Genomic DNA, 24,759 nt, shown 5'->3' on the forward strand with positions numbered 1-24,759 from the left:
CCTCCAAGCTTAGCTCACAATGAGGGTTGAGGTCAAAAGGGGTGGAGCCTGGAGTCAGCAAAACCAGCTGACTCCACCCCCCTTTGGTGGAGTAAGCTGGTTTAGCAGAAAGTTTGATGATCCAATGGAGTTAGCTGGTTTTGTCAGAAGCGCTTTTTGATACTTTTCATTGGTTCAATATTTTTATTTACCAACACACAGACGTAAAGGGTGTTCAATAGCACTGATTTATGGAAGAAAATGCAAAAGCGTCAAAATGGAGTTAGCTGGTTTCTGCCCGACAACAACGATATCGTGTAGGGTTGGGATCCGGAACCAACATTTAGTGACCGTAATCGGTTCCATCACATTCGGAACCGTTTCCGGGAACCGGTTTATCACACCGTCAGAGCTGGTATGTGGACTTCACGTCAGCTATTACAATTACAATAACGGTGGTCTTTTAATTTCAACTCTGTGAGCGTACCAATGGAACCAAATGGACCCTCACGGGTCCATTTGGTTCCATTTGTACGCTCACAGAGTCACAGGCCTGTAAGGGTCCATTTGGAACCCCCTGTAGGAAACTTTTAAAGGGAACCGTTAAGGAATTGGACATTTAAGAGGGAATCGTAAAAATCCTAAAGGATTCCGACCCTAATATTGTGGTGCATGCTCTGTTATTATTCTTTTTTTTTTAAAGGTGAAGGTGGCACAAGGGTAAAGCACCATTCCACCACTGCTGAATCAAGGGGCTTCGAATCCACCGCGGTGAATCCAGTTTGGCCGAGCATTCATTGATAAGAAGTCTCAAAAGGAGGATAAGACTCTATGCACAGCAGCCATATTGGAAGGAAATTGGGCCTTTTCCTTACTTCCTTCACAGGTGTTACCAATGATACTAATGAAGGCTCCGTTCCATTTCGTGTAGCACAGTGGTTCTCAAACGTTTTAATTTCAAGGACCCCCATAACTCTGAGAGTGTACAAATGGAACCAAATGGACCCTTATGGGTCCATTTGGTTCCATTTGTACACTCTCAGAGTTACACACCCGTATTGAACCCCTTCAAGGAACCATGAGGGTACCTGGACCACACTTTGAGACCCACTGGTGTAGCAGCAGAGTGTTTCCAGGGAGCCAATGTGGCACTATATTAGCACCCTGACTCTGTTTGACCAGAATGGAACAGAGCCTTCATTAGCATCATTGGTAACACCTTTGAAGATCACTCTTTACAATATGGTTGCTGTGCATAGATAGAGCCTATTTGGTTGTGTTTGGGGCAAGGAAGCCGAGCAGGGAGCGTGATATTTTGTCACTGCACAAACTCCTACGGGCTGGGAAGGCACCTGTCAGCGGGGAACGTTGAACAGGAGGAGTAGGACGGAGGCGTTACGCGACGTCCTCCCGGTGGGGGCTCCTTCCTCCCTGGCAGTTGACCCAGTAGGGTACAACAGCAGTGGCAAGCAGTGGGAGGAATTAATTGGGCATTATGAATAAATTAGGAAGCAAAAGGGTAAAGATAATTGGCTTCTTAAAAACAACCTCTGGTCATAAGAGTGAAATCTTCTGGCTTCACCCCCTTTCATGCCTAGTTTCTACTCTGACGCATGAAAATATTCGATTCTATAAGCTCACAACGCGTCGCGGATGCCATAGTACGAAGGAGTATAAATCGGACTTCAATCAACTCTGTTTTTCGACTCCCAATAAGAAGGCTGTCACGGCCACTTCCGCATGCACTTGTCTGCAGCACTTCAGTCAATATGCAACCTTTTATCTCTGTCTCACCACTCTAAATGTAAATGTAGCCAGGTCTGAAACCACAAAGTCAGTTGAATCTCTTCCTCATCTCTCTAATTTATTTTTCATTAAAAATGTTAACCTTTTAAGACCGGGAACGCGTCTGTGTCACTTTATATTTCTTTGGCTATTCAAAAATAGCAGATCTACAAGCTCATAGCGCGGCACCGAGTGCCGCGCTATGAGCTTGTAGCTCTGCTATTTTTGAAAAGATAAGTCGTGAAAATGTCTGCAAATCTTATACATTTTTAACACAAATATTTGCTTCTGGGGGTCCCTTATTTTCAGATGGATGCCCGGGGCCGAATACATATCATTTTGGGGGTCCTTGCATGAAAAAGCTTGAGAACCACTGATATTATAACAACATACGTTTAAAAAAAAAAAATTAGGATTTAGAAGACATTTGTAGAATCCCCCAGAAGCAAAGATTTGAGTAAAAAAAATCAAAATAGCAGATCTACAAGCTCATAGCGCGGCACTCGGTGCCGCACTATGAGCTTGTAGATCTGCAATTTTTTAATAGCCCAAATACATTTTTAATGACACAGTTCCCGGTCTTAAATGGTTAAAAGAGACAGTTCTTTCCAGCCCTCTTAAGTCACAGTTTAATATGTTGTTGTACGATGAAGAAATCAAAGTGTTTTTATGAAACGTATACAGTATTTTAGTAAGTCCTTATTTATAAGTAAGTTATACATTACATTTATTCTAATGATACAGTCATCATTAGATTTCCTTTGGTTAAAATAAGTGTTAAATAGCTCTATATTCTGATTCATTGCTATAGAGCAGGGGTTCTCAAACTTTTTTATGCCACGTTCCCATTTTATGGTGGAATATTTTTGGCGACCCCACAGCTTATTTATAGAGCGATTTCAAAGTGGAAATAAATAATATTGTTGGCCTTATATATGAATATTTATTAGAAAATTAAATTAAAGCAGTGATTCCTGCAGATTTGTAAGACTATCTTATCAATGAAATGAATGAATAATGTTTGTTAGAGTGTTTTTTTATGCCTTTATTTGGACAGGACAGTTAGTAGGCTGATAGGAAATGGGGGGGAAGACATACAGCAAAGGTCGTTGGGAACGGGAGTCGAACCTGCGACACGTTGTCATGCTGGATTACCAGCTTATGTGGTATGCGCCTGGACCGCTAGGAAGCGGACACCCTGCGTGGAATAGAGTGTTTTTCAGTGAGAGTTTATGTTTAATAAACATAAACTACCTGTTCAGGTCAAGATTCCAATTTTATCCAATCAGGATAGAGAACTGTCAGGATACAGATTAAACAGTAACAGTGAAATTGGAAGTGATGACTCAAAGAAATGAGCAGACAAAATGTATAACTAACTGGAACACTATAAAATATATGAAGCTGATAAATTGATATCTCTCCCAATTGGCTGAAATGTTTTCACCTACCTGAACATTTATTTTCTGTTTATTAAAGAGCTGGAGAGACGGGGAAACATTTAAACAAACACTCTGTAGCAATGATTACTATCACAATATAGTGCTTTAACCTTTTAACAAAAAACGTTTAGTTTTAACCCAAAAATATCACTTACCCTACCTTTAATTTCATTTAATTTTCATTTCTAAATGTATACAACATCCATATGGTCCTCTAAATATAATAATGTTTTGGTAGTTTTTAAAAGTAAACAGAATTGAAGTCTGTCTTCAAATCACAAATTTTATCGCAATATACACTGAAACATTACAATTGGATATTTCCCCCCACCAGCCCTAATAGTTGGTCAGTCTCCCACTTGACATTGTATCAGCTAATATTATGTTGCTCATCTGTAGTGCTGTGACTGATCTAATGACGACATCGTTGTTTCTGCATCGGTCTTAAAGGTTTAATGACATTCACTTTTACACCACATTCAAAGTCTTTGTCCTGGTCCTTCAAAAGTGTACAAAAAGTTTTAAGTGAAAATTCCATTCCAGTGATCAATGGCAGGTGTTTTTCTCTCACATTTCTAAAGCCTTTTCAACTGCAATGAAAAAAGAAATCTTTGCCTGCGGGTGTCGCTGGTGAGGGATTTTGCCTGTCAATCATCGCCTCTGCTCCGCCCCCCCCAAAGGAAAGGATAGGGGAGGGGAGGGGCGAGGAGGAGAGTGGGCGGGATTATTCGACAGTGACCTCACTGTCGAAGGGCCAAGCTCAGATTACTTTTCAGCCTAATTATTCGGAAAACCCCAGACCACAGAAAATCCACTGAATGTTTTAAGTTCAGGTTTTTTGGGTGTAATTGAGGTCATAAAACCCCAAATAAAACATTGAAAATAAAAAAAGTGAAAATGAATGTCATGATACCTTTAATGATGCAATCGTGCTACCGCAGTTTCCCTGTGAGCTATTATAGATGACCGAGTATCAGTGGTGGAAAAAGTACTCAAATATTTTACTTAAGTAAAAGTATCAATACTGTAATGTAGAAGTACTCTGTTACAAGTAAAAGTCCGGAATTCAAAATGTACTTGAGTAAAAGTATAAAAGTATTGGTATCAAAATGTACTTAAAGTACCACAAGTAAAACTACAAAAGAAATTGAAAATAGCAGATCTACAAGCTCACAACGTGTCGCGATGCGACACGTTTTGAGCTTGTAGATTGGCTATTTTCAAATAGCCTATGTATAAAATAGGGCTAAAGTGATTAATGTATGTTTTATAACATAATAATTTATATCTGCAAAGTAACTAGTAACGTAAAGTTTTCAAATTATTGTAGTGGAGTAAAAGTACAATATTTGCCTCTGAGATGTAGTGGAGTAGAAGTAAAAGTATAGACAATTGGAAATACTCCAGTAAAGTAAAAGTACCTCAACATTTTACTTAAGTACAGTACTTGAGTAAATGTACTTAGTTACTTTACACCACTGCCGAGTATAGACATAATAACACATTGACTGGTCATTTCTGCCTCTCTCATGGGATTGTCTGATGCAATGACTTTAAAAACTGACATCAGCAGAAGGTAATAATACAGCTCTGTCCTCAGGAGCACCGCAAAATGCTGTAAAGGATTTCTCATGGACAGCTTAAGATAAGATACAATAAACCTCTATTGATGCCCTGAGGGAAATTCAGGTGTCACAGCAGTAGTGGTGGAAGAAGTACTCTGATATATATATTTTTTTTAACTTAAAGTAATACTAGGTAACTTTTTCAATAAAACTAAAGTTAAATTGTATATCTTTTGTGAGTGGCAAATGTTTCACAACACCCACTCCATGAATTTCACCCCCGAAAGCCTTTTATTTATATATTTTCTATTGAACAGTGTCGGGGGAGACTCTCCCGCGAAAATGACGTCATCTGGCCGGAAAACGGAAGCGGAAATGCACCGGTTTCCTGTTTGGCCAGGAACTACCTCACCGGTTTCCTGTTTGGCCAGGAACTACCGCGCTAATAACAAAAAGGAAACTCACGCTGATTTTAAGAGATTGTTTGATTTGAAGATCGAAAAACAACAGAAAAAGAAAACACAGCTCACGGTAACTAAAGCTCCACTGGCTAAGAGAAAAACAATTAAAAGAACGCTTTTTGAAACGCTTCCGTCTTCCGGTGAAAACGAATGGAATTCTGGGTAACAGAGGAATAAACGAACGGCCTGCAGTGACGGTAATGACCAGCAGAGGCTGCTAAAAATCGTTATTTGTGGACCTGCATTGTATAACTTTAAGTGAAAGTAGCAATACCAGGATGTAGAAAGAATCTGTTACAAGTAAAAGTCCTGTATTCAAAATGTTATTGAATAAAGGTAAAAACGTATTGGCATCAAAATATATTTAAATTACCAAAAGAAAAAGTATCCCTTGTGTAGATTGCATTTCACAATTTTTTTCAAAGGTTTTCAAAATGTGTCACAATCTTTCGAAAACAGAAGATCTACAAGCTCACAACATGGGCTTATTAATAGGTTAATATATCATTTGTAATTGTAAATCTACAAAGTAACTTGTAATTGATTTGTAAAAGATTTCAAAATAATCATTCATCATAAAATTACAATATTTACCTCTGAGATGTAGTGGAGTAGAAGAATAAAGTATTGAAAAATGGGCATACTCAAGTAAAGTAAAAGTACCTCAGAACTGTACTTAAGTACGGCTTAGTTACTTTGTCCACCACTGCTTTAAAATGGCATCAGCTCAGCAGAGGATAATGCAAATCTGCACCTCAGGAGCACAACAAAAGGCTCTAAAGAATACTTTCCTCTCATTCCCTGCTTAAACCATTCAGACCGGGAATGCATCTGTGTCATTTTAAGATTTCTTAGGCAATTCAAAAATAGCAGATATACAAGCTCATAGCGCAGCGCTATGAGCTTGTAGATCTGCAATGTTCTTTTTTATCGTGGGAAAATGTGTGCAAATCTTTGAATATATATATATATTTTTTTAAAGCGAACATTTTTAACTCAAATCCTGGGGGTCCCTGGAACAGCATATTTTGGGATGGGGGTCCGTTGCCAAATACATATAATTTTGGGGGTCCTTGACATGAAAACAGTTTGAGAACCACTGATATAATAGCAACATAAAGTTTTTTCAAAGAACTGTTAGGATTTAGAAGACATTTTGTAGAATCCCCCAGAAGCTAAGATTTGAGTTACAAATGTTCGCTTTAAAAATGTATATATTCAAAGATTTGCACCAAATTTTCACGCTCTTTCCAAAAAATTGCAGATCTACAAGCTCATAGTGCGGAACTCGGTGCCGCGCCATGAGCTTGTAGATCTGCTATTTTTTTAAATAGCCAAAGAAATCTTAAAATGACACACAGATGCGTTCCCGGTCTGAATGGGTTAAGATAAGATAGATACTATAATGCTTTATTGATTGCCGAAGGGAAATTCAAGTGTCACAGTCTCAAACAGCAGTGAGAAGGAGACGCAGTAGAGTAAAAGAGCCAAGAAACAAAAGATAAAATATAATCAAATAAAATACTGCGCAGATATAGGCCCCTGATATAGAAGTTCTGCCCTGGATCTCCGAATGAGTCCATGAGAGTGAACTCTGCCGTATTGAGTGGGAATGGGAAGGTCGCTTCTGTTGATTTATCGGCTCTGTTGAAGTGTCCCCGAATAAGACACTTAACCCCTAACTGCTCCCCAGATGAAAGTATTATTAATAGTGCCCTCCTCACTGGCCTCCTGGGCATGCTCTTTTAAGCCCCTCCAAATGATCCAGAAGGCCGCAGCACGCCTGGTCTTCAGCCAGCCAAGTTTTACCCTATTTTCCGCTCCCTCTATTGGCTCCCGGTTGCAGCCCGCACCGAGTACAAGAGTACGTTGGCCTACAAATCAACCAAAGGCATACTTGTTTTTTTCGATAACTTTGTTACGTGTTTTTTCGATAACTTTTTTCATTTCTTTTTTATATTTTTGGGGTAAAATGAAAAAAATAAAATACGATAAAAAAATAAAATAAAATAAATGAAAAAGGTAATCGAAAAAACACGGCCACCAGAACCAAGGACGGGTTTTTGATGAATCTAACATGTTAAAAATTGAGTTTGAAGTTATAATGGGTTTGTATAGGAAGGGAAGTCTGATAAAATTAATATCAAATATCTAAATACTGAATCAAGCAACTTAAAAACGGTCTGGGGGGCTCACATAAGCCTATGTAGACAATAAAATGACCCAAAGTTTTTTTTTAAGTGAAATATCCCTTTAAGTACAATTTTGAGGTATTTTTTACTTTACTGGAGTATTTTAAATTTTCAGTACTTTTACTTCTACTCCACTACATCCCAGAGGCAAATATTGTACTTTTACTGCACTACAATTATTTGAAAACTTTAGTTACTAGTTGCAATTATAAATGATGATATTTTAAAATATACATTAACCACTTCAGCCCTATTTTATGCCTAGGCTATTTGAAAATAGCCGATCTACAAGCTCAGAACGCGTCGCGATGCGACACGTTGTGAGCTTGTAGATCTGCTATTTTCAAACATTTTAGTACTTTTACTTTTGGTACTTTAAGTACATTTTGATACCAATACTTTTCTACTTTTACTCAAGTACATTTTGAATGTCTGACTTTTACTTGTAATGGAGTATTCCTATATTGCAGTATTGATACTTTTACTTCATCCTGCTTCATAATTCATAATGTGTTTTTGTATGTTTGGGTCCTGGGGAGACACCAAATGTATCTTTTATGTAGGGCTCGAATTGAAAGGTTTGGGAACCACTGTGTTCTCCCATGCATTTTTGCTTCATTGCATTGATTGATTTGGATCGTTGACAGCTACTTGAATGACATGGAGAGGATAGCCAAGGCAGACTACGTCCCCACCGAGCAGGACGTGCTGAGGACCCGCGTGAAGACCACCGGCATCGTGGAGACACATTTCACCTTCAAGGAACTGCACTTCAAGTAAGCATTCATACAACGAAAGGCTTGTTTATTGTACTATAGCGGCGGTTCCCAATGAACCTTCTCTGGATCAGGGCCCACTCGAGTGAACAGTTACAATAGCCTGCTCACTCTCACATATTTTTCCAACACGCCCATCCACAGCCGCCTACATTGAATGTCACATCAGCAGCATAAAAACAAATAGATTATCTATCTATCTATCTATCTATCTATCTGTCTGTCTGTCTGTCTGTCTGTCTGTCTGTCTATATATATATATATATATATATATATATATATATATATATATATATATATATATACATACATAATAACGAAATTGTGATAAGATTGTGGATCGGGATTCTGGCTGAAAATGTTAGTTTTGCGATATTGCCCACCCATATGAATGGTTATATCAGCATGCAATTGGGCATTGTACTGATGACATCAGGGATATCCATATATGGCCATAAAAGGGACAAGGACTGACAGATAGAGAGATCGCCATATATGGTTAGATCAGTCAGATCGGCAGTGCGACGATCTGACTTTAAACTAGAGACTGAAAGACTTTAAACTAGAGACTGAAAGCATAACATATTTATGACAATATTAAAGTAATAAAATCGAGTGCGGTCAAATAACAAAACGATGGAGCTTGCACAAAAACAAATTTCACCCACTGTTTTACCCCCGTAAACCTGTGATGAGACAATAACGTTTATTCTGATTCTGATACCCATTGAGTTTAATGACATGAAAGGTCTTCTGCAACCAGCTGGCGGGGAAATAGAGACATCTTTTAGGCGATTAGCGTTTTCGTAATTTCCGCATTGGCTTCATATTCAGCGACGAAAACTCACCGCCTATTATTTTGGACGTTGTTTTGAAAGTGAGGGCCGCCCGCCAGAGAAGAAAATAAATAGTACAAACGGAAAACAAAATTCAATTGTCTTGTCTGCCTGAGGGCTCATGCTGTATCTTTGGCTGTGACTCGTTTCCAGATCAACTGGCTTCACTACGTGACATTTACTCTCCATCACAGACTTTTTGTTCAGTGTGAATAATACATGGAGGCAATCAATAAGCAGACAGTCGCTGTCTCACTTTTGTTTGCCAAAACGTGAAGCGAAGCAGCCTCCTTTCAGACACACACAATTCATCTTTTTGGGGATAAAGGGGGTTTTGTTGATGGATGGGACCCAGCCTAGAGTACTGGAGGCAAGCTGGGCACGTGCAGACCTTTTGGTTGGCAGACACTCAGTGGTGGAAAGTAACTAAGTACATTTACTCAAGTATGCTATTGAAGTACAATTGCTTTTACTTTACGTGAGTATTTCTGTTTCGATGCTTTATTCTTCTACTCCACTACATCTCAGAGGCAGATATTGTACTTGCACTACAATATTTACTTGCACTACAATTATGTGAAAGCTTTAGTTTTTAGTTACTTTGCAGATTTAGATTATTAATATAAAACATACAGTAGATTAACTATTTAACCCTATTTTATCAACAAGCTCAAAATGCTTCGCAATGTGATTAGCTATTGTTGAAAGATGTACATTTTGCATAATGTACTTTAAGCATATCTTTGATGCCAATTATTTTACTCAAGTAAACATTTGAATGCAGGCCTTTTACTTGTTTAATGTGGCATTTCTACTAAAAGATCGAAGGCGTTCTTCCACGACTAGTTGGCAGAAACTTGACAACACTCTATAGAGTTGTCCTGGCAGAGTTCATGTGCAGGGCATCTGTTTTCTACACGGCAAGGACTGTTTGTTGACTTATAAAGGCTTCCATCACGGTCACCAGATTGTCCACCATAGTCAAGTGATTCGCTCTGCACAAGCTTAACAGCCTGATCAGACAGGCTTTGCAGACGTCTTTTCTTTAGTCCACAAAGCAGAGCACCTTGCAGGGCCGTTTTTTCCCTTGACGCAAGTAAATTGCTTTAACTGCTTTGAGTTGAATTCTTTTGATCTGGGGCATTCAAGGTGATACTCTTAAAACCCCATGAAAAACGCAATGCTCCCTGTGGCACAAAAACAGCGGGCAAAAGCTTCGGCCTCACGTCAATCACAAAATGATGCCTGATGTCTGATAGGGCACACACCATGCTAATCACATCTTGACTTCTGCACATTTACAGAGATTGGCCCTGCCTTAAAAATAATGTTGTTTCCTCGAGTATATGCATACAGTATGTTTACTCAAGTCGATTCCAGCTGACATTTGTAAACGCCATTATTCACTGTCATTCATGATAACATGTTGTGGAAAAGCACTCTACGAGACTTTAAAGTTTCTATGTGTAATTCACCCTTTTGAAAGTAACTACGCTGTTTAAATTACTGTATTACTCTTATACAGATACATTCAAACCAGTGGTGGAAGAAGTATTACAATTTTGTACTTAAGTAAAAGTATCAATACTGCAATGTAGAAATACTCTGTTACAAGTAAGAGTCCGGAATTCAAAATGTGCTCAAGTAAAAGTATAAAAGTATTGGAATAAAAATGTACTTAAAGTACAAAAGTAAAAGTACTCATTATGCGGAATGTCCCATTTCACAAGTTTTCAAATGCGACGCATTGTGAGCTTGTAGATCTGCTATTTTCAAATGGCAGAAATGTATACAGGGCTGACGTGGTTAATGTATGTTTTGTACTAATAATCAACATCTACAAAGTAACTAGTAACTAAAGTTTTCAAATAGTTGTAGTGGAGTAAAAGTACAATATTTGCCTCTGAGATGTAATGGAGTAGAAGTAAAAGTATTGGAAATTGGAAATACTCAAGTAAAGTACAAATACCTCAAAATTGTACTTAAGTGCTGTACTTAGTTAATATTACTAATATACTATATACTTAGTTACTTTCCACCACTGATTCAAACACAAAAAGCATGTCTGAGACCCAAAACAGGTCCACAAGCCTACATGTTTGGTAATGCGCAGCTGCAAATGACATGTCAGCCTTCACCTTTCTCTTTTCCTCCATCCATCGTCTATCTCTTTCCCCTACACCTTCTCTTTCACTGCTTTCTTTTTGTGTCCCCCCCCCCCTCCCTCTGCTCCCCCACCCCGATGGCAGGATGTTTGACGTGGGCGGTCAGCGTTCAGAGAGGAAGAAGTGGATCCACTGTTTTGAAGGGGTCACCGCCATCATCTTCTGTGTCGCCCTGAGCGCCTACGACTTGATGCTGGCCGAAGATGAGGAGATGGTAAGGAATCATTGTGTGTGTGTGTGTGTGTGTGTGTGTGTGTGTGTGTGTGTGTGTGTGTGTGTGTGTGTGTGTGTGTGTGTGTGTGTGTGTGTGTGTGTGCTATCAACCATTTAGCTGGGGACCCACTGGAAACACCCCCCCCCACACACACACACACCTGGGGGTCACCAAACCCCGAGAACCAGTGCTGTACCAAGATGCTGGAACCACCCCGTCTAGCACTAACTTACCATGTTCTGTTCATGTCACCTGGAACCACCCCGTCTAGCACTAACAATCATACCACGTTTTGTTGGCGTCACCTGCTCACTCTGATGTTGGTAGAACTGTAACTGAACCTCTGGGCCTTTTCTGCATACAATATCATGGTTCTTCAACAGGGGGTCCTCAAGAGTTAACCACCTGAACCTGTAGGATCCCTCCCTTATTCTGAGGGGAACATTCGTCAAAGATAGCAGATAGATCAGCTTTACTTGGTTTGGTGGAACTAAAGAGCAAACCAAGTACAGTGCCAACGGTCAAGTATCGAGTTTGTGGTTAAATGTCTGAAAATACACATTAACATGAATCCAACATATTAACAGAAAATATAATGTTTAAACAAAAAAACATAAATAAAAAAAACATTAATTTACTATAAATTACTAGTACTATCAATGAAATCTAAAAAGTGTAAACACAATGTTGTACAGTGGGCTATGTAGTGGGGCTCCCTGCTTCATCTCTCTCTCAGCTAAAGGGTCCTTGGCCTGAAAAACCCCTGCTCAGTAGACGAATCCACAAGAGCGCTGGCACCGCGCTGCCATAGCTGCGGTGTCGCTGTACAGAGCGGCAGCCGCTTGACACCGTAGTTATGAATGCCGTTCTGTGGATTCGTCTATAGTCTATAGTGAGTTGCAGACACATCACTCTCCTTTGTGGAGGAGTAGAGTAGGCTGTTTGCATTAAAATGAATGGGTGTACATTGTGAAGTGCCCACTGAGTGTACTTGCTGAGTGATAATGATGCAAAGAACAAACTGTGCTAGTTTGGCATCACAGTTTAAATATAGAACAACACTGACACCTAGAGGCCCATGTTTGAACTTTAGTTAAGTTGGGTTTAACATACACTGGTTCTTAGCATGGGGTCCAGGGCCCAACCAGGGGTCCAAATGGACCCTTACAGGTCTGTAGCCTAACTAAGAGAGTGTACAGGGTCCATTTGGTCTGCATGCAGATAAACAGGGGATGGAGAAAGAGGGGACACATTATCGGTTCTACATCCTCTTTCTCTACCTCTTCCCTGAACATTAACCTTTCAGGAACCCTGTGAAAGGGCTATTTCAAAAGGCAGCCATGGGGCATAGACGGCCTAGTGGTTAAGGCACATACCACATATAGGCTCTAATGCAGCTTGAGAGCGAGTCACAGGTTCGATTCCCAAGCCCAGCAGTGTTTGCTCCGTGTCACTCCCCTTCTCTCCCTGTGCTATCCAAAATAAAGACAGAAAAGTCAAAAAAAAATGAAAGGCAGCCATAGTACTTACAGATGATGTTTTATAACACCCCATGACATGGGGCATTCACCCCATTCACCCCAGTTTTATTTCATGGCTTCCGTGTAGTTTAGCCAAATTGAACACTTCAAATCCTTCAAGCTCCAAAACAGAGAAAATAGAGTGCCGTTGGGAGCCAGGATGTGATGTTGGAATAGGAATATTTGTCTTCTGGTTAAGAGCAGGAAGGAGTCACATGCAAAGTCATGCACAGAATAGGCTTTTTTTGTTGTTGTTTTGCAAAAAGTATGTTGCAAGCAGGCATGCAGAACCGTCATGAAACTGGGGGACAGTGTCAGTGTCAGTGGTGTAAAGTAACTAAGTACGTTTACTCAAGTACTGTACTACACTACTCTGAGGTATTTTTTACATTACTGGAGTATTTCCAGTTTTCAGTACTTTTACTTCTACTCCACTACATCTCAGAGGCAAATATGGTACTTTTACTCCACTACAATTATTTGAAAACTTTAGTTACTTTGTAGATTTGGATTATGATTAGTAATGCAAAAACATACATTAACCACTTCAACACTATGTACATTTTGGCCATTTGAAAATAGCAGATCTACAAGATTGTTATACAATCTATACATTTGAAAACTTGTGAAATGGGACATTCTGCATAATGAGTACTTTTGGTACTTTAAGTACATTTTGATGCCAATACTTTTGTACTTTTCCTCAAGTACATTTTGAATTCCGGACTTTTACTTGTAATAGAGTATTTTTATATTGTAAAAAAAAAATTGTACTTTTTCCACCACTGGTCAGTGGTCTAACCTATAGCTCTCCGTCCCTGCAGAACCGCATGCATGAGAGCATGAAGCTGTTTGACTCCATCTGCAACAACAAGTGGTTCACAGAGACCTCCATCATCCTCTTCCTCAACAAGAAGGACCTGTTTGAGGAGAAGATCTGTCGCAGCCCGCTCTCCATCTGCTTCCCTGAATATGCAGGTAGGTGGCGCTGTCGCGCACAATGGCTGAGCTTAATTTAATATGCTTCATCAGTGGAAAGAAAACTAAAAGGACGTTATTTTCAGCAGTTTAGAATATGTCATTGTTAGGGGCCTCCGGGTGTGTAGACACAGTAAAGGCAAGATTATTTGTGGTAGCTCATTTCAACAACAAGGCCATTCTATTTTCTTTACATAAAACATTAAGCAAAAGGAAAACATTATTAAAGGATGTTTGAATTCGATAAACAGGAAGAAAAGACAAGTTAAACACCTATCTCCTTAACTCATTCACTGCCATAGGACGACTTTGCCGACTTTTTTCCAAAGGCCCAAACTTTGACGACTTTGGACGATTTTTTTTTTACATTTTATTCTATTTCTCCACAGAACCAGGAGATAACGTGATCCAAATATTTACTGCTCCATTCACTTCCTGGTTAAAGTATTTGGGACATTTTCTGTATCTCGGCTCCTGTGTTTTACTGTGTATTTTTGGCGAGACATGCTATTTTCAACGGCGTATGACAAGCGGACGGGAGGTCGTGATGACATTTTTTTTTTTTTTGTGGAAGCACAGTGAAACCCTCCGTGATTAGCAACCATCAGGGGATCGATCATACTGGAGATAAATATTCTGTCACTATTTAAAAAGGTAAAAAGATCGAAAGATCGCTGGCAGTGGATGATTGATTGATTTATTTATTCTGGCAGTGAATGAGTTAATAGGAAACACCTGATTAAGACACATAGCAAAAAAAACGGAATAAAAGGACATTTGAATGCAATAAAAGTAAATGTAGTATAAAATAAAACAGAAAAATCTGAGCAAGATTAGAGTGCAGAATAATAATAACAAGAAAAAATCTAATAAAAACTCAATAAAAGGCAGCATCAAACAGAAAGGTCTTTCCTGTGCTCTAAAAGAAGTGAGAGTTGCACAGCAGACCTTGCAGTTTTCTGAGAGTTTCTTCCAGATAATGTGAACGCTGCTTCTCCGTGTTCAGAGGTAAAACACTTAACACAGCGGAGGCCACGTTCGATTCAGGGCAGTGCCTCCAGTTTAGAGGCACCACAACCAACACTGTTGTCAAAGTCAGTCCACGAGTGGGAAGCCAACAGCTGTTCAGTGGGGAAGGGAACCGGTGAAGACAGTGTGAACATCTGCGCGCATTAAGCTCTGCCGGTTCAACTCATTGTTAAGTGAGAAATAAGGTCCAGAGCATTAGGAAGGTTGTTTCATTGCCATTATATACTGCACATAATCTCTCGTGAGGGAGAACATTAAAATATATATTTGTACTAATGTGTAGCAGTAGGACGGTTATCTTTTATCCAATTAATTAAAATACATTTTCTGGCTGAGTTTATGACATAGCTTGGAATATAAAAATGGAAGATTAATCTCTACTTAGGGGAGACCCAAGATGAAAGCTCCCGAATGCGTCTTTATTTTAACCCTAAACAGTAGCGTCCCCAGGAATTACATTTAGGGCAGGCGAGATTTTCTTTGCTTTTTTGGACGGACCTTTTAGACAAAGTATTATAAATGTAATTGTGCTGTTTACATTTTTTGCCTATTAAAATATTCAATCAATCAAGATCTATAGGCCATTTACAGCACAAAGGATATATTGAGCGATCCATTGTGCAGTCTGTGAAGGACTTTATGCTGTTTCTTTTATTAGTCTATTGCAGGTGAAAGTGTTCAAGTCAAGAGTCAATGGCCTCCTGCCAGCCATGCTCAATGTATTCATTGTTTACGTCCTTATCTCCCACTTAGGAGTTTACCTCCAGAGTGCCAAGGGAATATAACGGAGAAAAAAAGGACAAGATGAAGTGTGACACATTTTTACAATTACAAATAGAATCCTCCACTTTGCTGTGAAAGGGAACCATGAGGCAGGGGCAAACACAGTGAATTAACCCTTTAAGACCGGGAACGCATCTGTGTGTCATTTTCAGATTTCTTTGGCTATTTAAAAAAAATAGTGTAATTTGTTTTTAAAAGCTAACATTTTTAACTCTGTTACAACTTCTGGGGGTCCCTGGAACAAAATATTTTGAGATGGGGGTCCACGGCCAAATTCATTTTCAAAGAAACTGTTAGGATTTAGAAGACATTTGCAGAATCCCCAGAAGCAAAGATTTGAGTTACAAATGTTCGCTTTAAAAATATATATATATTAAAAGATTTACAGACATTTTAACGATTTTTTTCAAAAATAGCAGATCTACAAGCTCATAGCGTGGCCACGCTGGGGATTCAGTCTGCAGTCCTGACTGGGGATGGGGGTCATTCCACGGCAGGGGAGCCAGGAGGGAGAACAGTTTAGGCCCAGGATGCATGGAGCACTAGCCAGGATGTAATAGGGAAAAGGGAGGGACAGACAGGGACTGTGTTAGCTGATCTATAAGTGTGCATGAAGTGGTGTAGGGGTGGGATCATGTCCTGAAGATAAGTGGGTGACCATGCCCTTATTGCCTTGTAGGTCATCACCAGTGCTTTGAATTGGAGGCGGGCAGCAACCAAAGGCTAGTGAAGGGGGGGGGGGGGGGGATTCACGTATAAATGTAGGGAGGTTTAAGATATGTTGACCACATTTTCAAAAACCCTTAATCACTTGCAGGGAATCCAATTTCAGAAATAGTGAAAATGGCAGATCTGTTATTCTTTTACTTTTCTTTCTTCAGGATGGGGGACAATTAAATTAGCACTTGGCACACCTAGAGACTGCACCTTTCAACAGTACACTGAACATGATAAACATCTATGTAAGAACTCAAAACAAGTGGTGTTATTTTCGTAGTGAAGACCGGGACATTTTAGTGGGGACTCAGGTCATGTGGTTGTCTAAACCCTCCCCAGACCAACAGTGGGGGTTTGCATTGAACGGAGCCGTAGTACACATTACACAATTACAATTCAGGCATCTAGCAGACGCTATTATCCTGAGCGACTTACAAGTGCAAATCCGAGGAAGCAGAGAAAGCATGAACCCCAGTCAACAAACATAAGGTAAATAATCACATAAGTCGAGTGCAGAGAGAACAATGTAATGCCTCAAAGAAACTAGGATAATACTCTGTCTAAACAACATGCTGTTTAAATAACATTATTAACATTTTGTGGTCAAGAGAAAACTAATCTAAATAACAAAAACATGTCAACAAGTAACCAACGTGTATTGGCATAGTAAACTATCATCTATCGAACAAAGCTGACAAGAAGGGATACGAGGAGAGAGAAGTGCAATGGCAAATGGCTAGTAAGTTCAGCCAAGGGGGAGTTTATTCCATTGTTTTATTGGGGAGCCTGGAAGGAGAAGAAGGACAGTGGTTTTCAACTGGTGGTCCGTGGACCACTGGTGGTCCGTGAAAGTATTGCATGTGGTCCCTGACCATGCATTCAGTAATGCAGGAAATTGAGGATTGTATTATATTTTGGTGAACTTAGACCACCACAACTGTCATGTAATATGAGGACAGTGGAATTAAAGACATTATCATGACTATTATCAGTGGTCATTTGAGGAGGCTTGTGCTTCATTTCCAAATTTACTTCAAGCTGAACAACTACTACATCAGAGGATCAGCTCATTAAGATCCACAGACTCTGTCAGGAGGCAGTGAGGCACATGTATGAAACACAGCCCCTTGTGAAGTTCTGGATATGAGTTGCCAGAGCTTACAGTAAAAGCAATGACGTGTGTGTGTGTGTGTGTGTGTGTGTGTGTGTGTGTGTGTGTGTGTGTGTGTGTGTGTGTGTGTGTGTGTGTGTGTGTGTGCGTGTGCGTATGCGTGCTTTTCCCCCCGTGTTTTTTCTCTTTCTTGCTTCTTTTTTTACACGTTTTGCAACCACGTATCTCTGTGAGAGTTTTCTTTTTTTTCCCCACACATACCTGCATACCTGAAGGATAAGTAGAGGGCAGGTTTGGAGCCAGAAAATTATATGACTGTCTCATGTCCACTGTGACTGTATATAGCCAAGAATAAACAGACTCTGTGCAACTCAAGGAAGAAGACAAATAAAAAGAAAAAAGTTGATTCTATAGCCAGGATAGTGGTCCTTACTGGCCGGTGGTCCTTGGTTCACAATCATGGTACATGTTGATTACTTTTGATGCAGTAATGGTCTTATTTTATTTTAGAGGAATTAAAAAGCTCTTAAAAGGTCCTCTTAAATTGTCACTTTAGAACTGTGCAGATACCCTGTATACACTTATAGGCCTATACTGAAAAAAGCAAATCATCTGGGTACCCCCTCGGAATCATGTGGGGACCCCCCTGGGTTTCCCGGCCCCACAGTTTGAGAACCGCTGTGTTATACAGGGGGGAATGGTGTCAGAGGAATAACAGTCCAATCACATAGCATTGATTCAGGCTGACAAAAGAAGCACAAACCTATAGGTCAGTTCCTATCAGTGGTGGAAAGTAACTAAGTACATTTACTCAAGTACTGTACTTCAGTACAATTTTGAGGTACTTTTACTTCACTGGAGTATTTCAAATTTTCACTACTTTTACTACCCCATTACATCTCAGAGGCAAATATTGTACTTTTACTCCACTACAATTATTTGAAAAATTTAGTTACTTGTTACTTTGTAGATTTAAATTATTACATGCATTAACTACTTCAGCCCTATTTAAACTTTGGCTATTGGAAAATAGTCCAATAAATAAATAATATCTACAAACTCACAACGCGTTGCATCGTGATGCGTTGTGAACTTGTAGATCTGCTATTTTCAAAAAATATATATCAATATATATAAATGCATATACATATGATAACTTGTGAAACGGGACATTCTGCAAGTACTTTTACTTTTGATACTTTAAGTACATTTTGATGGCAATACTTTTGTACTTTTACGCAAGTACATTTTGATTACCGGACTTTTACTTGTGACGGAGTGTTTCTACATTGCAGTATTGATACTTTTACTTTGAAATTGAGTACTTTTTCCACCACTGGTTCCTATGTGCATAATGTTCCTACGGGGGAAGCTATACTTCCTCACCGTATCCACATTCTCGCCTCCCAGGAGCCAGCAAGTATGACGAAGCGGCCAGTTACATCCAGACCAAGTTCGAGGACCTGAACAAGAAGAAGGACACTAAAGAGATCTACACCCACTTCACCTGTGCCACCGACACCCAGAACGTTCAGTTCGTCTTTGACGCCGTCACCGACGTCATCATCAAGACCAACCTGAAGGACTGTGGGCTCTTCTGAACGCACCACACACACACGTTGAGGTGGGTACAAATATTAGCTACATCCCAGTACTTTCTGTTGAACTACTCTCAAGTATTGGGCAGCCGGCAATGCCATAGCTGAATAGGTAGAGAGCCCGCCTTGGGAAGCAGCAGGTCCCAGGTTCGATTCCTGGCCCTGGCAATGTGTCGATGTGTTTCTATTTGTCAGTTTTTTGTTCTGTTTTTCTTTGTGTTATTGTTTTTTGTCAATTTATTTTTATCTTGTGATATTGTGTTTTATTTTATGAATGAATGAATGAATGAGTTTTATTTCAAACATTATTTAAAAAAAGACAACAGAATACAAAACAGAAGAAAACAACAACAACAATGTCTGAAAAGGAGTAGGATGAAGTCTAAAACTTATAAACTCCTACCCCCTTTTTCACTGTTCATTTTCAAAAAAATTCAAAAGTTATTCACAACCTAAACGTCTCCACCGCATGTTAAAAAGAAAACATAAAAATAGAACAAAAAAAATAACCCAGAAAACCCAGAATACAGACGCTAGTGTTAATGTGATTAATTTGTACAGTATGTGTAATTTATATTCACATTTTATATGCACAATTATATTGTATAATTGTATTATTATTTTATATGTGTTCTCTCTCATATAGAGCTGCTACTGTACAGAATGTTTGGCACAAGGCACAGAGACACTGCACGAGAGACATGCGATGAGTACCGCTTTTCATAATGAAAACCATCATCATCCCAGACTGGAAATATCAAGCGGAAACCTGGACGACGTTCAACTGATTCCCAGACATCATGATTCATGTGCACTCTGTCACAATGGCTTCTTCTTATGTAATGTCTTTACTGGTCTAGAACGGCGGCTCACAAATGGTTCGTCAAAGAAAAGAAGACATTTCATTGCTGTCGGGTGGAAACCTTGTATATCCAAAAAACGTTCCTTTTTTGTTATTATTTTTAAAACATTTTAAAAGTAGTGAAAATAGCCACTACTGTTGCGCGACACTCTTGTATGTATGATGAAGTAGGGGCATTAATTTACGAAACTCTGTACTTTCAGAGATATGAGGATTCTGCCTGACGGCAACGATTTGTAACGTGCACTCCCCAACTGTCCCAACATTCATGTCAGGAATTAGTCTGAGAATTGATGATTTGTAATATGATTGCTACATAGTGCAAAGCCTTTGCTCAGACCAAAGATTTGTGACGAGGCGAAACAAACGTTTTAAGACAGAGTTAACTGTTAACTACTTGATTGTATGACGGTGCATAAGCCGCTCTACAAACTCACAACGCGTCGCAGATACGCTGAAGAATACATTAAGCAAATCTGAATTACCCCCTGAAACGTATTTCTCTATGGCCTTAAATGTTAGAGAGAATATACTACTATAAAATGTTAATAGCTGCTGGTCGTCAGCAACCCTCCCTGTTGTGTAATATTCCAAGTCTTTCCATGCTCGTGAATAACAGTATCTAGATGGTGAAATTAAGTCCTTTTATTTCTTAATAAAGTTATCCCTCATACACTAGCTTCACCTATCGGGCGGGGGGGACTACTGAAACAGCACTATAACATTCCTTAAAGAATTGTTATGTCCAAGAAAAATTTAATTCCTGAAGCTTTGTGTCACTTAAAGGAGCACTTTGCCCATTTTAAACCTTACCTTCATATCCTCACTAATGCTCATAATACAGGGTTCATCGCCATGCTGGCTTGTGGTGGACATTTTTGTCAAAAAATATTTTTTTGCCACGGACATACAAAATGAGAGGACAATAATATTACCAGAAACGCATAAAGAGCTAGCCCTGAATGACCATCTCAGGTTCTCTTTTTTTAATCTCATCCTTTTTTTTGCAGTTCAATCAGAGGTTAGAACACAGAAGAATTACTTCTTTATACATGCGTTACATTTATTTTCATATCAGAACGTAAACTCCTTAAGATGCGAGATTGTGTTATCATAAGTAATACATTATGATGAATTGAACAATCCAATGACACAAAACAATCAACACAGCAACATCAACATCAACAAGGACATATATATACTGTAAGGGCTCTCGCACCATCCCAGACCATACTGTAACTACATCTCTTTAAAAAAGAAAAAGAACATGCAAAAATACTGAGCGAATGTAAATACAGTTTGAATAATAATTCAATTTGAATAATTAGATTTAAGCAACCAAGCAAAAAATGTTTTAAGAAATGAAAATAAGTAATGGATCTAAATGACTTCGTAGGTAAATCATTTCAGTCTGATGGCAGGGCCGGACTGGGACCAAAATTCAGCCCTGGCATTTTGGTTCGGACCGGCCCACCACCCCCCGGGCCGTTTTGTCAACGGGGGGGGGGGGGGGCGTTTCACTGTTTCAGCCCAGCACATGAACTCTGCAGCCGCACTGAGGCCCCTGCTGGAAAGCATCTCAGCCCAAACATTAACGTAACTAATAATTGGGCCACGCGACCCTGAAATGACCGTAATAATCCTAAAACGGGAGCGAAAATAAATGGCCCAGCGGCATTTGCCCGGTACGCCAAATGGCCAGTCCGCCGCTGTCTGATGGTGATTTCAACATAAAAGCATGTCTCCCAATTTCATTAAATAGGCCTGGTTTCAAGCTGGGTTTCCAGCATCCCAAAAAATATATCTAAAACACAAAAATGTCCCGGTTTTCAACATTCACTACCAAATTGTCCTCCTGGTTTTCACCATAATTCAAATAACACTTGTTTTGAACCCTTATGTCTTGTTCTGTTGAAAGGTGCAGTCACTAGGTGTGCCAAGCGTTCAAATAATTGCACACTTGAAAACGGCAGGCAAAAATAAAGATGTCCCCCCAAAAACATGACAATAGCGAAAATAGCAGACACAGCACATTGTAGTCTTGCACATCTGCTTTTAAACTTTTTATTTACTTGACCATACCCGTCGGGGGATATGAGCACCCAAAGTGCGTCATGGTCCGCTTGTTTCACGGATGTGGCAACACCGGCGCTTGTTTCACGCACATGATTTGGCAACCCGGGAGCCAGCAAACACAAAAACCAAGCCCCCAGAACCCAGTGGTTGCATTGAAGCATATTGGACATGCTGGCCATTCATAGGTACTGCAGCTGGGGCCACTGTACATGAACGAGCAAAAACGGTTTCGACCAATAGGCTCGGCTCACGAGCTTGTGCACGGGGCTGCGCACTTCTGTGATGCAAAACGCGTCACAGAAGTGACGCGGAGAAGCCCTAAATAGGCCTCGCCCATCACATTTTCAACCCGGAAGAAGGGGTGATTTCGGCCCATGCGCTGGGTGAGCAATTCAATGCAAGTGGATGGGAAGGGATATCCGGTGCCCTCTCTTTTATTTTTAACTCTATGAAAAAAAATGCTAATAAACAGCTGACATTTGGGGAATGTCAGCTGTCAGCAAAAAACGGGTCTCGGTGTTCAATGCACACGGTAATGGTCAATGGCTGTGTGCAAATGCAGATCAATTGCTCCAGCCACTGAGGAGAACCGGGCAGAAGAGTTTTTTTAAGACTTTAAAAAAGAAAATAAATTAGTATTAGTGATGACCAATTATATGAAGATAGCTTGTGAATGGGTGAAGTGGTCCTTTAGGTGATGTTTTTTCCTTTATTTTAAACTTGATTGCACATGAGACAGAGCATGGAGAATGAGAATGGATCGAAGGGAATTAGTTTTTTTGTACAATGTTTGTTTACACTGCTGTACTATTACTGCATTGTTCTGCATGACCGTCCATAGATAGATGAGCCAGTATTCCTCACGGACTGGAGAGCATTCCTTAAACGTCTTTTGAGAAACAAAACAAACAAAAACAATTTCATTTTTTTTATGTCTGATTTCCAAACCAGATTTGTTTTGGTTACTTTATGTTTCACTCTGGTCTTTTGCTGTATATTTGTGCCTTGATATCTTTTCTTTTTTTTTTACTTCTACCTTTTTATTCTTTAGATATTTATTTCCTTATGATTAGGGCTATTTTCTACTCAAGTTCACAAAGGCCATTGTTTAGGCCTACTATATGATGACATCAAAACTCCTGGAGTTCTGTATGAAGCCTTATTTATGGTTATGTTTATAACATGCATAAGTCGTTCAGCCGGTGTGTGTAAATAATGGTTTGATAACTTTCATTTTTGCTGTGTCATATGTCAAAATGTAATGTACTGCTGCACTCTAACCAAATCCTCTGAGATCCAAGTAAAAAGCAATGTCATGTATCAACTTAATCCATTAGTACACTGTCATGGGTGTATTATTACACATCGTATTCATCTGTCTTGAAGTCTGCAACATTCCTTTACATGTTCACTTTAAACATGTATATCTTCAGAAATACATTAACCACATGAAATCTATAGCGTCCCTATTCTGTGGGCGAACATTCAGGGAAAATAGCCCATCTACAACGCGACAACGCAACGCAACTCGTGAGCTTGTAGTTTGGTGACCAATCAGTGCATTCTCAGAGCATGTTAATTTTAACGATCAAACAAATTGAATTTTGATCAAATACATATTGCACATTGATTGTGTTCCAGCTTGGATCAATGGAACCAACATACTTAAGCTCCTATTGATCGGTATAACAGTGATAACATATACAAATAATACATTTTTAGCACTACTTTTTACATAATATAATTGTTATATCATCATTAAAACTTGTTTTGCCAATGATGGATTTTGGGGGGCCCACTTGCAATACCCTTGTGGCCCACCAGTGGGCCCCAGCCCACAGGTTGAGAATCGGGTGTAAAGGCAAAAAAGGATTGTGTGGGACCCCGGTCAATGAAGTATGGTATAAGTGGTTATAGTGGTACATAACCATTTGGAAGAGAGACAAGGAAAATTGATCAATTATTGGCAAAGCAACTCTTAATCCCTCAATGGACATGAGAAACAGAGCAATCTATACAGATGCTGTCCTTTTTATCTGAGGTGTTAACAGGAATGTGGAGATTCTTCAAATGAGACCAACTTCACATGCATTCAAGTTCTTGAATGGTCCACCATATGCAAATGCAACCATGACACCAGTTCGGTGGAATATTTGCATTGCAAATCGCCCACTTAATAAAAAAAAGAATACAATGGTGCTAGGCATTGGCACAACAATAGGCTACATAAGGATATAAAAACACACACAGTTTGGAGCAGTGTTTCTCAATGTGGAGGTCTGGGGACCCAATTCAATTTTCAATTCAAAGGAGCTTTACAGGCACTTTACACCACTGACCTCCAGATACCATGTATTATTTTGTACAGTCCAATCCAAGAAGGGAAAAGAAAATAGCCACAAGGTGGCGACACCAACACCTGTAAACGTAGAAGTGGATGCATTTCTATCAGCAGTCAGGGCAAAGCTCTTTCAAGCTTTGTCCAAATCAAAACATAACAATGGTATCTAAACTCATACATTAAGATCCATTAGCTCAGTAAACATCAAGGTAAAGTTTTGGTCTTCAAATGCATGGGTCGGCTAGGTAATAATTCCATAGTCTAAGCAAAGACATTTTAATGTATGTATTTTTTAATTGATGTAAATGTTTTTTTTCTCTCGAATATTT

At 39.5% G+C, this 24,759-nt stretch overlaps 1 protein-coding gene across 1 annotated transcript in view; it reads left to right on the top strand.

Moving 5' to 3' along the window:
- Nucleotides 1–19,154, top strand: part of gnai2b (guanine nucleotide binding protein (G protein), alpha inhibiting activity polypeptide 2b) — a gene marked incomplete at both ends in the record, with an annotated part of 121,068 nt that extends 101,914 nt beyond the window's left edge. The window contains 4 exons of the mRNA XM_080424706.1: nucleotides 8,072–8,200; nucleotides 11,286–11,415; nucleotides 13,760–13,913; nucleotides 18,964–19,154. Of these exons, the coding sequence (XP_080280832.1) occupies nucleotides 8,072–8,200; nucleotides 11,286–11,415; nucleotides 13,760–13,913; nucleotides 18,964–19,154 (604 nt within the window). The remainder of the gene's footprint in view (nucleotides 1–8,071; nucleotides 8,201–11,285; nucleotides 11,416–13,759; nucleotides 13,914–18,963) is intronic.
- Between the last annotated feature and the right edge of the window lie 5,605 nt (nucleotides 19,155–24,759).

The sequence above is a fragment of the Gymnoscopelus braueri genome (assembly GCF_963280865.1).
Source record: "Gymnoscopelus braueri genome assembly, chromosome: 3".
Taxonomy (NCBI): domain Eukaryota; kingdom Metazoa; phylum Chordata; class Actinopteri; order Myctophiformes; family Myctophidae; genus Gymnoscopelus; species Gymnoscopelus braueri.